Below are 12,463 nucleotides of genomic sequence, written 5' to 3' on the forward strand. Positions count from 1 at the left end.
GAAGCCAGGCATCCCTCTGTGTTCCATGCCTGCCCCAGGGCCAGCACTAATACATCACATAATGGCCAAATTGCTCCGAGCTGCCGCTCCCATAGAGACACTAATCAAGGCAATTAGAGGGGAGCGGCCGGGGAGGGGCTGGAGGTCGAGAGGATGCGGCTACCTTGGTCGAGGGGAGAGATGACTGGAAGGGAGGAAAGCTCCTAAATGCACAGTACTGGCTTTGGGTTTCACCCGCACTGCTTCTGCTCTACCCGCCTCGTACGCAGAGAGAGCCCGCCCCTACCCAACGGTGGCCGCTCTGTTCAGGCCTGGCTAGTGGGTGATGACCCACTGTGGTGCTCAGCTACTGCACATCAGCATTGGGGGACGGAGTGCCGCGGTGCAGCGAATCCATTCATTAACCTGGAACCAGCCTGGGTCACAGCCAAGACGGGTGGGGCAGCAAAGTAACCAATAGCCATCCACTCTGCCAGTTGTGGGACGATTAGAACGATCTAAATAAATCTACACTTAAAAGAACCCAGTGAGTAAATGGACATGGGCGGGTGCCACGCGGCTTGCCCTAGAAACTTGTTAAATGCGGCAGACGTAAATGGATTCATCCCAAAAATTGCTGTCACAATTACAGCTAAGCCAAAGCGAGGGAAATCGCTCATTTGCCATTTTTTTTTCTCTGGGGCAAAAAATAGCAACCGGCTTTTGAATGGCTCATCTGTTGTTTTCAGCTCATCAGAGAGCGAGTTAAGCTTCTCCTGTAAACATGATTAAATACAGTAAATGGGGACTTGTGCGAGCAAAGCATTCTGTGTTTGTGTGTGTGTGTGTCCCAACTGCTCTCCAGATGCTGGTCCTCTACCTTAAATTTGGAGGTGCCAGGGGAATATATAAGCATAGGTACAGTAGTATTGACATAATGCAAAGTACGGTTGTACTTTAGACGTTAAAAATATAGACTGGAAGCCTGGACCCTCAGAACTCCATCAAAACCTGAACATAGATTTGCGTTCTCTTTGGCTTATTTTAGGAGTCTATAACCTTTCACAAAGATATCCCACAAAATAGCCCCATCAGAGTCATTACCTAGCATCTGGCATTATCATCCTTTGCCAGGGGTGTCTAAAGTGCGGCCCAGGGGCATTTGCTGTAATTTGCTTTGTCACCTATATCACAAGTCTAAGACGTGGATGATTTTTTCAGACAACTTAGCATATATTCACCTACACTGGTTACATTGGTTTTAGTATCTTTAATGTACAAAATGTATGAAAGATGCACCCACATCCTTCTATTTTTCTGTCTGCGGCCCTTGGTGGTTTGGACTCTCCTGGCCTTTGCCTTTTTCACTGAACCCAAAGCAAGATATTAATTACTGCAACTGCACGCTCTTTAACAAAGCAATCAAATCATGACATGCGCGACTACATCATCCATTTATTTTCTATGCCGCTTATCCTCATTAGGGTCGCGGGGTATGCCAGTCACATCTTGTACAGAAACAAGCAATTACATGATGTGACAAAGTGTTTATCGGGCAGCTTACTTAAAAATTGAGTCTTGGGTGTTAAATTTCACAACACGGTCCTGGCATTGTGAAACTCTCTTGTACACAGACAGCGTCCTGCCTCTGTTACAGCTCCGGCAATACCTCAGAAGGTGAAAAATTACCGTATCTATCCGTGTCAATATCATTTAAACCTGACAACCCAATCCCAGCAATGCAGAACTCCCTTTTGCACAGACCGTGTCCAGCTACTGTTATGGCTCTGATACCAACCCAGGCTGTTAAAATTGCCTAGTTAATTTTTGTTCCAGCGTTCTGTGTCTGTGCCATTTATACAGAACAGTGACACAGGAAAAAAGGCAGGAACAATTCGGCTTTTACATGCTGTGTGAAAGGATAATGACAACAAAACTAAGAAACTGTTATTCAAACAGTAGCTTGGCTCAAGTGGTAGAGTGGTTGCGTCCAAACCTGGGTTCGATTCCTCTGTTCACTTGTGGTAAAAACAGTTACCGGTTTCAAGGTATACCACGGTATGTAAAAGTTCGTAAAATTGGCCGTCATACTTTTCCTACGGCATGAGAGAAAGTGGAGGTTCAGCGCGGCAACTACATGGAAATACTTTGTCACATCCTGTGTTATTTCTCGCAGTCAAAACTGTGTTGAAAACACATACGTGTACTGTGTTGCAAAAAGTTAGGCATACGGTATATGGCCCTTATATCGTTAGCATTGAGCGGTGCCAGTACAACCGCTCTGTTGTCACCATTGTTGGTCGACATGTTACTAACGCTGAGGGACACCAAATGTGGAGATGTGATTTAGAAAGAGACGGGAGTCGAGGATAAGTGGTATAAACCATTTACTCTCCACTGAACAACAAGCAACGACCACTGAACGTCTCAGTTGCTAACAACAATCACATGACCAGGAAACTGAAGTCCGCCATGAATCACCACTTTATCGTGGTGGAGGGGTTTGAATGCCCGAGTGATCCTAGGAGCTATGTTGTCTGGGGCTATATGCCCCTGGTAGGGTCTCCCAAGGCAAACAGGCCCTAGGTGACGGGCCAGACCAAGAGTGATTCAGAAGACCGTAAGAATAAAAACATGAGGAGGTACCGTAGCTTGCCAGGACGTGGTATACCAGGGCCTCACCCTGGAGCCAGGCCCCAGGGAGGGCCTGTTGGCCGGGCCCAGCCCAAAGAAGCCACACGGAATCTCCCCCCTGTAGACCCACCACCTGCGGGGGCAAGCAAAAGAGTCTGGTGCTATGTGTTTTGGGTGGTGGTCGCGGGAGGGCGCCTGGACGAACTAGTCTTCGGTAGCCAAATCTGGTTCTTGGGACATGGAAAGTCACTTCTCTGGTGGGGAAATAGCCCGAACTTGTGCGAGAGGTTGAGACATTTCGACTAGACATAGTTGGACTCACCTCCACCCACAGTTTTGAGTTCTGGAACCAAAATCCTCAAGAAAGGCTAGACCTTGTTCTACTCTGGAGTTGCTGCAGGGGAAAGGCGGCGAAGTGGTGTGGGCTTAGCCCCCCGGCTTGGTGCCTCTGTGTTGGAGTCATCTCCAGTGAACGAGAGGGTCATTTCCCTACACCTTCGGGTTGGAGAAAAGGTCCTGACTGTCGTTTGTGCGTACACGCTAAACAGCAGTTCAGAGTACCCAGCCTTCTTGGAGTCCATCAGAGGGGTGATGAAGAGAAACTCAACTAGTGAATCCGTCGTTCTACTGGGTGACTTCAACGCCCATGTAGGCAATAACAGTGTGACCTGGAGGGGCGTGATTGGGAGGAACGGCCTACCCGATCTGAACCCGTGCGGTGTGATGTTATTGGACTTCTGTGCGAAACACAGTTTGTCCATAACAAACACCATGTTCAAAGTGCACTTGGCACCAGGATACCCTGTGTTGTAGGTCCATGATCTACTTTGTAGTCGTATCATCAGACCGGCGTCCGCATGTTCTGGATACGCGGGTGAGAGAGGGGCTGAGCTGTCAACTGATCACCACTTGGTGATGAGTTGGATTAGATGGCAGGGGAGGATGCTGGACAGACCTGGGAGACCCAAACGTGTAGTGAGGGTGTGCTGGGAACGTCTGGCAGAGTCCCCCGTTCGTCGAGTCTTTAACTCTCACCTCCGGCAAAACTTTGCCTGCGTCCCGGGGGAGGACGAGGATATCAAGTCTGAATGCCGTCAAGCTGAAGAATGAGTCCTATCGAGCATGGATGGCTTGTGGGACTCTTGAAGCAGCTGGCAGGTACCGGCAGGTAGGCCAGGCAACTCGCGGCTTTGGCGGTGTTCGGGGAAAAACTCTGGTGTGGGAGGAGTTCGGTGAGGCCATGGAGGACGACTTTCGCCGGCCTTGAAGAGGTTCTGGCAAACCGTTCGACTCCTCAGAAAGGGGAAGCAGTGCCTTGTCCACACTGTTTACAGTGGGGACAGTGGAAGGAATACTTTGAGACCCTTCTCAATCCCACTGACATACCTTCCATAGAGGAAGCAGAGTCAGAGGACACGGACAGTTCCAGAGGTATCTGGGGTAGTCAAAACGCTCCCCAGTGGCAAAGCTCTGGGAGTGGACGAGTTTTGCCCTGAATTCCTCAAGATTCTGGATGTTGAGAGACTGTCTTGGCTGACATGTCTCTTCACCATTGCGTGGGAGTCGGGCACAGTACCTCTTGATTGGCAGACCGGGGTGGAGGTCCCCCTTTTCAAGAAGGGTGTGTTCCAACTATAGGGGGATCACACTCCTTAGCTTCCCTGGGAAAGTCTATTCCAGGGTGTTGGAGAGAAGGGTACGACCGTTAGTCGAGCCTCGGCTACAGGAGGTGCAATGTAATTTTCGTCCCAGTCGCGGAACACTGGACCAGCTCTCCAAACTTGCGAGGATATGGGAGTGTACATGCGAGTTTGCCCAACCGGTCTACATGTGCTTAGACTTGGAGAAGGCATTCGATCATGTCCCTCGCGGTGTCCTGTGGGGGGTGCTATGGGAGTACGGGATTGGTGGCACAACACTACGTGCCATTCGGTCCTTGTACGACCAGAGCAGGAGCCTGGTTCGCATTGCCAGTAGTAAGTTGAGCCTGTTTCCGGTTAACGATGGCCTCTTCCAAGGCTGCCCGATTCTGTTCATAATTTTCATGGGCAGATTTTCTGGGCGCAGCCAAGGCATCGAGGGAGTCCAGTTCGGGGGCCTTAGGATGTTGTCTTTGCTATTTGCAGACAATGTGGTCCTGATGGCCTCATCGGGATGTGACCTTCAGTGTTTACTGGGGAGGTTTGCATTTGAGTGTGAAGCTTCTGGGATGAGACTCAGCACCTCCAAATCCGAGGCCATGGTTCTCAGTTGGAAAAGGGTGGATTGCTCCCTCCGGGGTGGGAATGAGGTCCTGCCCCAGGTGGAGGAGTACATGTATCTCGAGGTCTTGTTTACGAGTGAGGGAAAGTTGGGGCGTGAGGTCAATAGGCGGATCGGCGCAGCGTTTGCAGTAATGTGGTCGCTGAACCGGACCGTCGTGGTTAAGAGAGAGCTGAGCTGAAAGTCAAAGCTTTCAATTTACCGGTCGATCTATGTTCCCACCCTCACCTATGGTCATGAGATTTTGGGTCGTGACCGAAAGAACGAGATCGCAGATGGCTCAGAGGAGAGCCGCTGCTCCTTCACATCGAGAGGAGCCAGTTGAGTTGGCTCGAGCATCTAGTCCGGATGACTCCCGGACGCCTCCATGGTGAGGTGTTCCAGGCATGCCCAGCCGGCTCGGGGCAGACCTAGGACACGCTGGCGGGATGATGTGTCACACCTGGCCTGGGAACGCCTTCGTCTCCTCCCGGTGGAGCTGGAGGAGGTGGCCGGGGATCTGGAAGTCTGAGCTTCCCAACTGAGACTTCTGTCCCCGTGACCCGGACCCGAATAAGTGGAGGAAAATGGATGGATGTATGGATGGAAACTGAAGTTTGGGGAAAAGTGTGTCCTGCACATTCACCACTATGAAATAAAGTAAAAAAAAAAATTGTAAAAAAAGAAAATAGTCCTTGTGACTTGAGTTGCAGGATTAGCCACAGTAGACTGCATTGAGAACTGCATTTTATTTACTTATTATTTATTTACAAAGAATACAATTCTTTTTTCTTATTTATTTTCATCATGTTCTATTATATGGTTTAAAAATGACTGTTTTTACTTGATTTTCTGTCTCCTTTCAATAAAGAAGCACATTTTAGAGTTGTAATTATAATAGTGAAATCGTAATATTTTTGCCCACTGTTATTATACTGTCAAAATCTCATACTGGCCCATGCATAAAACGCACTCTACAAATGAAGTACTATCATATGTTTTAATGATTTATTGTTTTTAAGTTTTACTATTAGCAGTGATTTTTACAACTTTGTTTGGCATTTACAAGACAAAGGGCTCATGACACCAAAAAAAGTTTGAAAAAAAACCCAACAAAATACAAGTTCTGTCTGTACTCACTTAATAAAACATTTTTGTCATACTGCTGTGATAGATCAAATAAACAAATATGAAGTAGAAGTGAAATGACGTGATGACTTTGACAGGATTTTGACACACCCCTCAGCTAGTTCCTGAACCGCCACCATATTGGCTGTGACATCACGACCAGAACATGTTCAGATTCAAACAAATGCAGCCATGAGCTCACAGCAAAGTCAAAAAAAGTAACATATTCACAACAATAACACAACAACGACATTTACTGATATCGTGTTGTGATGACTATGATATAACATCCACACACAAAATGGTGTGTACCGGTATGTTTTTTTTGACTGCGATTTAGGGACAGTGACAGCTGTGACTCACTGCAAAATACAATGCCAGTGAGCAGCGATTGCTGAATATCTAGCATGATACCCCATATTATTATTTTCAGATTTGTAGAATAGATGGAGTTAAAAAAATTGATTTACTTACCGAAACTGACCGATTGACTAAGTGACAGCTATCCATGTTTAGCTAGCAATTCCCGTCAAGAACATTTCCCGTAACCAGGTTCAGACAAACACAGCCATGAACACATGCAGAGAAAGTGACATACAGGTATTCATAGCAATAACACAAGAATCACATTCACTGATATTGTGTTGTGATGAGTATATGACAGCGATTGTTGTTTAGCTAGCAATTTGCCATGAAAACCCATATTGTTATTCTAACGTTTGTTGTGACGCTGCAATCAAAGACAACCCGCACGCTATAACTGTATCAGATCGCACGTTAGCCTCCTAGCACGTCTTAAAGGAGCCAGTTACGAATCAACACTGCATTAGCCTTGCACTAGGCTGGCTACTATAGCAAAAATTAGTAGAAAAAAGGTGGTTAGATTTTTTATTTATATTTTTTCTGACATGGCGAATGGCGTCGTTTGGAAATGTGAACAAGCTTACTCCATCTCCTCGAGTGTTCAGGCCAAAGCCTTCAACACACCACATGGCCATAATATAAAAAAATATATAACAACAGAAATTCATCCACAACTGGACCGTAACAACTGACAAAGCACAGGAGTGAATGATAACTCCTGTGTAACAACCTCTGGGGTAAACATCACTTGCACCTCCTTCTCCAGTCACCGGAAAAAGTGACGAAAAGCCAAAGAAACCGTAAATATTTCAACATTCGAGCACTCATCTAATGCAAGAAATATGCCTTTAAATTGTTATTTTTCACAGCAAAACTAATAAGATTAACACATGTTTTGGTGTCATGAGCACTTTGTGATAAATGATACTTTACGTATAAAATACTTAAAAGTTTTAAAATGCAACAAATTGATCCTGGAATGGCAAATCAAGACAAATATAACGTCAAACCGTGTTGAAATCCAGTAGGTCCACCAGATTGTGTGATCTGGGTTATCATACACTATCCCGTGTTGCCAGATTAGCAGCAGTCAGAAACTCATCAGCAGAAAAGTGGACTCCTGCTTCTCATTAGGAAACAGGAAACCTGCCCTGCAGCGTCCATCCATGGCTTTCTGATCCTGGCACGAAGCTCCAGTAACAGGATGAGGACAGCGATCAAGTGTCATTCCGCTAAAGGGAAAAAAAGGGCTAGTGGTGGGATTTCTGGTAAAAACAAAACAAAACTGAAGCTGAGCTCCACGTGCATGCCACGAAGGGTTTGGGTGGGCAGGAAATCAGCTGCAAGCCACCGTTTTATGATCCACAGCTGTCAGCCCGCCAGAGGCATGGAGGGCTGCTGGTGGAGCATGAGGGGAAGAAGGAGACCACTGGTAGATAATTGGGGTTAACTAGTATCATTCCTGTGAAGCCATCACTGATTAAAAGTGTGGAAAATACAACACTTCACCTGAAAATGGCTAAAATTGTTTTCTCCGAAGAGTAAATGTAAATAAACAGATGAAAAGTGGTACAGAATTGTATATGGGTGAATGCCTCCAACAATCACACAAATAGCGAGTCGGGGTGTGTCTGCATATGACCTGACGGATTCCACTGCAGCAGTGGCTAAATTGTCATCTTCCAGGGTGACCTTCATGTAGATAAAACATTCAACTAGATTTACTTAAGAGCTCTTTTTGGCTGAGACTGAGGCCGAAGCTTTAACAGATCTCCGCCATCTCGCATAGGCCGCAGTTTACGAGTGAACAAAGCCAGGGTGACACCCGGTGACATATGGCGGAAGTCTTCATAAAGGGACAGGAGTTGTGGCTGTAAGAGGGGGTGGGATGGGGGTAAACAAGATGAATATCTCCCCAATGTCAATACAATTTACACAACCAACGCGCCGGCCACCTGTCTCTCGGGCAAATAAGAGCCGAGATTTACGACCTCTTCCTGGGAGCACTCCTTCCGTCCTCCAGCACCATGCTACGTATTTGCTACGTGTTGGTGGAGGGGTGAATAGCGGCATACATGCCAACATACTTCGCATTTTGATATGAGCTATAACTAACTTGCATATGATGTGACAAACAATTAACTGACTTTAATCGGGAAAATTAACATTCAGTTGAGGTGGGAGACTGACTCCTTGAATGTTGTGATCTCCTGTTCCAATGCCAGTGTTCGAAATTACAATAATTTTGCCCAGAGAAGCTATGCCACAGCAGCAGTGACTGAACAGGGCCTATGCTGGTTGAAGCGAAGTAGTACACTGTATTTTGCCCGGGTATAAGTCCGGGAGAGGAGCTGTTATTTCCATCCATCCATCCATCCATTTTCTATACCGCTTCTTCCTCATTAGGGTCGCGGGGGCATGCTGGAGCCTATCCCAGCTGACTTTGGGCGACAGGCAAGGTACACCCTGGACTGGTCGCCAGCCAATCGCAAGGCACATATAGACAAACAACCATTCACACTCACATTCATACCTATAGACAATTTAGAGTCGCCAATTAACCTAACATGCATGTTTTTGGAATGTGGGAGGAAGCCGGAGCACCCGGAGAAAACCCACGCGCACACGGGGAGAACATGCAAACTCCACACAGAAATGCTCAGGGGAGAATCGAACCCAGGTCTTCCCGATCTCCAAGCTGTTACTGTGTTGGCCAACGTGTTATTTCCAAAATTTTAAAACTCATTACAGTCTTCTGTCTTTGAATTTCGCAGCTTCACTCTATCACAGTTATTCAAAATATATTAATTAACAAACCATCACTTTCGTGGATGAATACAGCCCATTATTAGTCCAAACTTATGCATATTTAAGACAGTTTTATGCATTTTTGACCTAAATTAAACATTTTCAAGCATAAAAATGGCTAAATGAACTAAAATACAAATATAAGTCACTCAGAAAACGCATTGAAAGACGAATGTGATATGTAGTATTCTACACTGGTCAGTAGGCGTCCGTAATTTACACTGATGAGACAATAGCCACTGCAGGTAGAAGTGTCCAGAAACAACAAGGAACTTTTTTCCAACGAGGGATTACTATACATATGACAAGTTTGTATTGTATCTTTAATAATGATTTGGATTGCATGAGAAAGTGGGAAGGAAAATTGTTCTTATAGAAGTAAGGAGCAAGATAATAGTACATAAAGCTGCTGGAAACTTCAAAAGATGAAACTTCAAATGCAGGTAATGCCATCTTGTGGCATTAATAAAAAAAAAACACAGCAGAGGGTTGCCTACAGCCACAGCTGTTAATGCTAATGTTCTTTTTTCATGCAGTGCGAATGAAATATCCCCAAAGTTACTTGCTTTTGTAGAAGATTCTGCTGTTAACTGAATATTTTTTTATTAATTGGAGCATTTTAAATAAAACAATATCCTGCCAAACCTTCAAGTTCTGGCTTAATATTTTCCGAAACTTGGCCAAGCTACAACTTATCTGTTGAGCACAGGAAGTGGACTCTTGTGAGACAGAGAGAGGTCAAAATGAAAGAGAAAGGATATTATCTATCCCCTGTCAGGCACTGATGGGAGTCGGGGAGGGCGAATGAGCAAGGATTTCAAGGTGAATTCGCAGACATGACACAGCAGAAGAAGGATCTGAAGCGTGAACCTACAATTAATCAGCATTCAACACCGACCTGGAGTTGCTGCCTGAGGAGAGGCTGGCGCTGAGCGGGACGTGGTCGCTCCTCTCCAACACCATCTCCGGCACCGAAGTGGACGAAGACTGAGATGACACAGACTCATTGCTGCCCATAGATGTTTCGTCCGTTGCGAGATTGGAGGTGTCGCACACTGAGGACACCAATGATAGGGGGGAGGGGCGGGGGGAGAAATGTGTCTTCTTAATTACGGCTTCACCGAGTTAAAATGTCACGTCAGTTTTGAGAGCTAAATTGCTAATAATAATGACTGCGGACGTGGTAAAAAGACAAACTGGAGGTTGACCTGTGGACCTGCTGGTATTGAAAGCACAAGTGTGTGATAATATATATATATATATATATATATATATATATCAACATATATCAACACACATGGAGCAACACACACGTATTGCTTCAACCCTTTAACATACTCTAAATACATTATCTGGGGCCACTTAGAAAGCTTAAAAAAGGGATTGCAATGGTCAGCCCCAATATGGAAACTTTTTATGCAAAAAAAAAAAGTGCAAGATTTGAACTTGCAGAGGTTATAGCTGAACCGAAATCAACAGCGACAATGTTCAAGTTCACATGAGTAAGAAACAACAAAAAAAGAGATAATCAACTCCAGAGTCTATAGAGCCCTCTGCAGTTTGACCACTAATGCAGTAAAAAAAAAAAAATAAATAAAAAAAATGCAACGTGTCAGCAAAAATATGTGTATATATCTCCCCTCAGTACACCCCCAAAGTTCTGGTCTCAGTAATAATGAATAGGATCAAGGCAGTCGATACACAGCATACACCACCCCAAACACACAGATTTGGAAGCATAGCAGGCTATCTGTGTAAACTGAACTTGCTCTATTGCGTTTTTTCAAAAATTAATTAACAAATGATCGCGGTTTCATGGTTGACTATGGTGTAACATTAGTCAAAAATATTGAAAGACAAAAAGTATATGAAGTATTCTGGCCACTAGGTGTCAGTAATGTTCCATTATTGGGACATGACATTAGATTACGTCACACTGCATGAAGTCAGCCATGATAAAGCGAAAGTAAGTTTCATTCTGTGTGGAAGTGTTTTTTTTTTTAGCTTATTTGTCCTTTTCCCCCCACTCGTTTTAAACACTTTATTAAGTTTAGAATACAGTAAATAAATTAGAGGCTAGCTAGTTAGCTCGCTACCTTGCTAATGGTTAAAGTCATGGCTGTCTCATGTCCCTGCACTGATCCCGTAGCCTGTGCATTACAGTTGAGCAATATGGCATAAACAAAGAATACGACTGTAAAGGTGACTACAGGGGTGTTATTTCATGTCTACAGGGCTCTAATAATGGTGAAGATTGTATTTAGAAAGTCATTAAACAGGTTTTTTATTCTCCAACGAAAATGTAATTAATTAATATTGAATCAAAAATATTGAATCCTCCTTTGCGGAAATTCACTCACTGCGGTCGGGTCTGGAACCAATTAATTGCGATAAACGAGGGACGACTGTATTGGCCTACATTGGACTGCTTTTAGCATCTTTAATGCACATTAAATTTTTTTGTATGCAACCCTTGATGGAAAAAGTGTGGACATTCTTGCTGCAGACACAAAAATCTGATCCATTTTACCTTTGATACAGCTAAACTTAGGATTGCAGGTTTATAAATGTTTTCTTTATTTTTCTGAAGCTGCTGCACCTCCCCTTTAAGTCCTCTGGTGCCTTTCCAAGAGCTTCAACCACTAGCATCCCACAGTTTATTGTCTCGGGAGAGTATTTTTTTAAAGGAGGTATCAAAGGTTTGCCCTCTTGCCCAAAAATGACTACTTCCAGATGCTAGACCACTAAAATGCCTCAGGCCAAATGCTATAAATCAGTGGTGCTGTCATACTGGCTACTGTGGTGTATGTAAATCATCACCATTTTTAATATTTATTCTGAGGCGTATTGACTGGCATGTTCAATCCTCGGTAATCATTTGAATCTTGTGCAATGTGATCAGATATACAGATTGGGATTAGGATGGGAAAGCCAATGTTATTACTGTACCGGTCTGAATGTCCAGAGCTTGTGGATTGTAGACAGCTAGGGGACGGTTCTGTCGATTCAGCTTCTTGGACTGTCTGGTTGGAGCACAGAAGACTGGGGCGGCCGGTGAAAGGAGGCACGACTCGGGAGCGTCTGCGAAGATCTGAAATATGCAATGGAAGTAAGACTGGTGAAGATAAGCATAGTTGAAGAGTCCCACTATTGTCTTCTCCAAGGAGGTTAGGTTTTCTTGGCCCTTTATTTGTAAGCCTGACTACGCAAAAGCTACTGAACTGATGTCAAATGCAGGCATTTCGAAACATGGGAGAGAAGAAGAGCCTGAAATTAATGCTGCATTCTAAAAAATTAGGACATTTGACAT

General features: G+C 44.8%; 1 protein-coding gene across 5 annotated transcripts in view; it reads right to left on the reverse strand.

The window, feature by feature from the left end:
• The window catches only part of arhgap10 (Rho GTPase activating protein 10), an 85,344-nt gene that overhangs the window by 14,700 nt on the left and 58,181 nt on the right, over positions 1-12,463 (reverse strand). For all 5 annotated transcript variants that reach the window (XM_054778489.1, XM_054778487.1, XM_054778485.1 and 2 more), the window contains exons 19-20: positions 12,103-12,244; positions 10,052-10,208 (exon numbers count right to left, since the gene is read on the reverse strand). In XM_054778489.1, coding sequence (XP_054634464.1) covers positions 10,052-10,208; positions 12,103-12,244 — 299 coding nt within the window. The remainder of the gene's footprint in view (positions 1-10,051; positions 10,209-12,102; positions 12,245-12,463) is intronic.

The sequence above is a fragment of the Dunckerocampus dactyliophorus genome, chromosome 6, assembly GCF_027744805.1.
Source record: "Dunckerocampus dactyliophorus isolate RoL2022-P2 chromosome 6, RoL_Ddac_1.1, whole genome shotgun sequence".
Lineage (NCBI taxonomy): Eukaryota > Metazoa > Chordata > Actinopteri > Syngnathiformes > Syngnathidae > Dunckerocampus > Dunckerocampus dactyliophorus.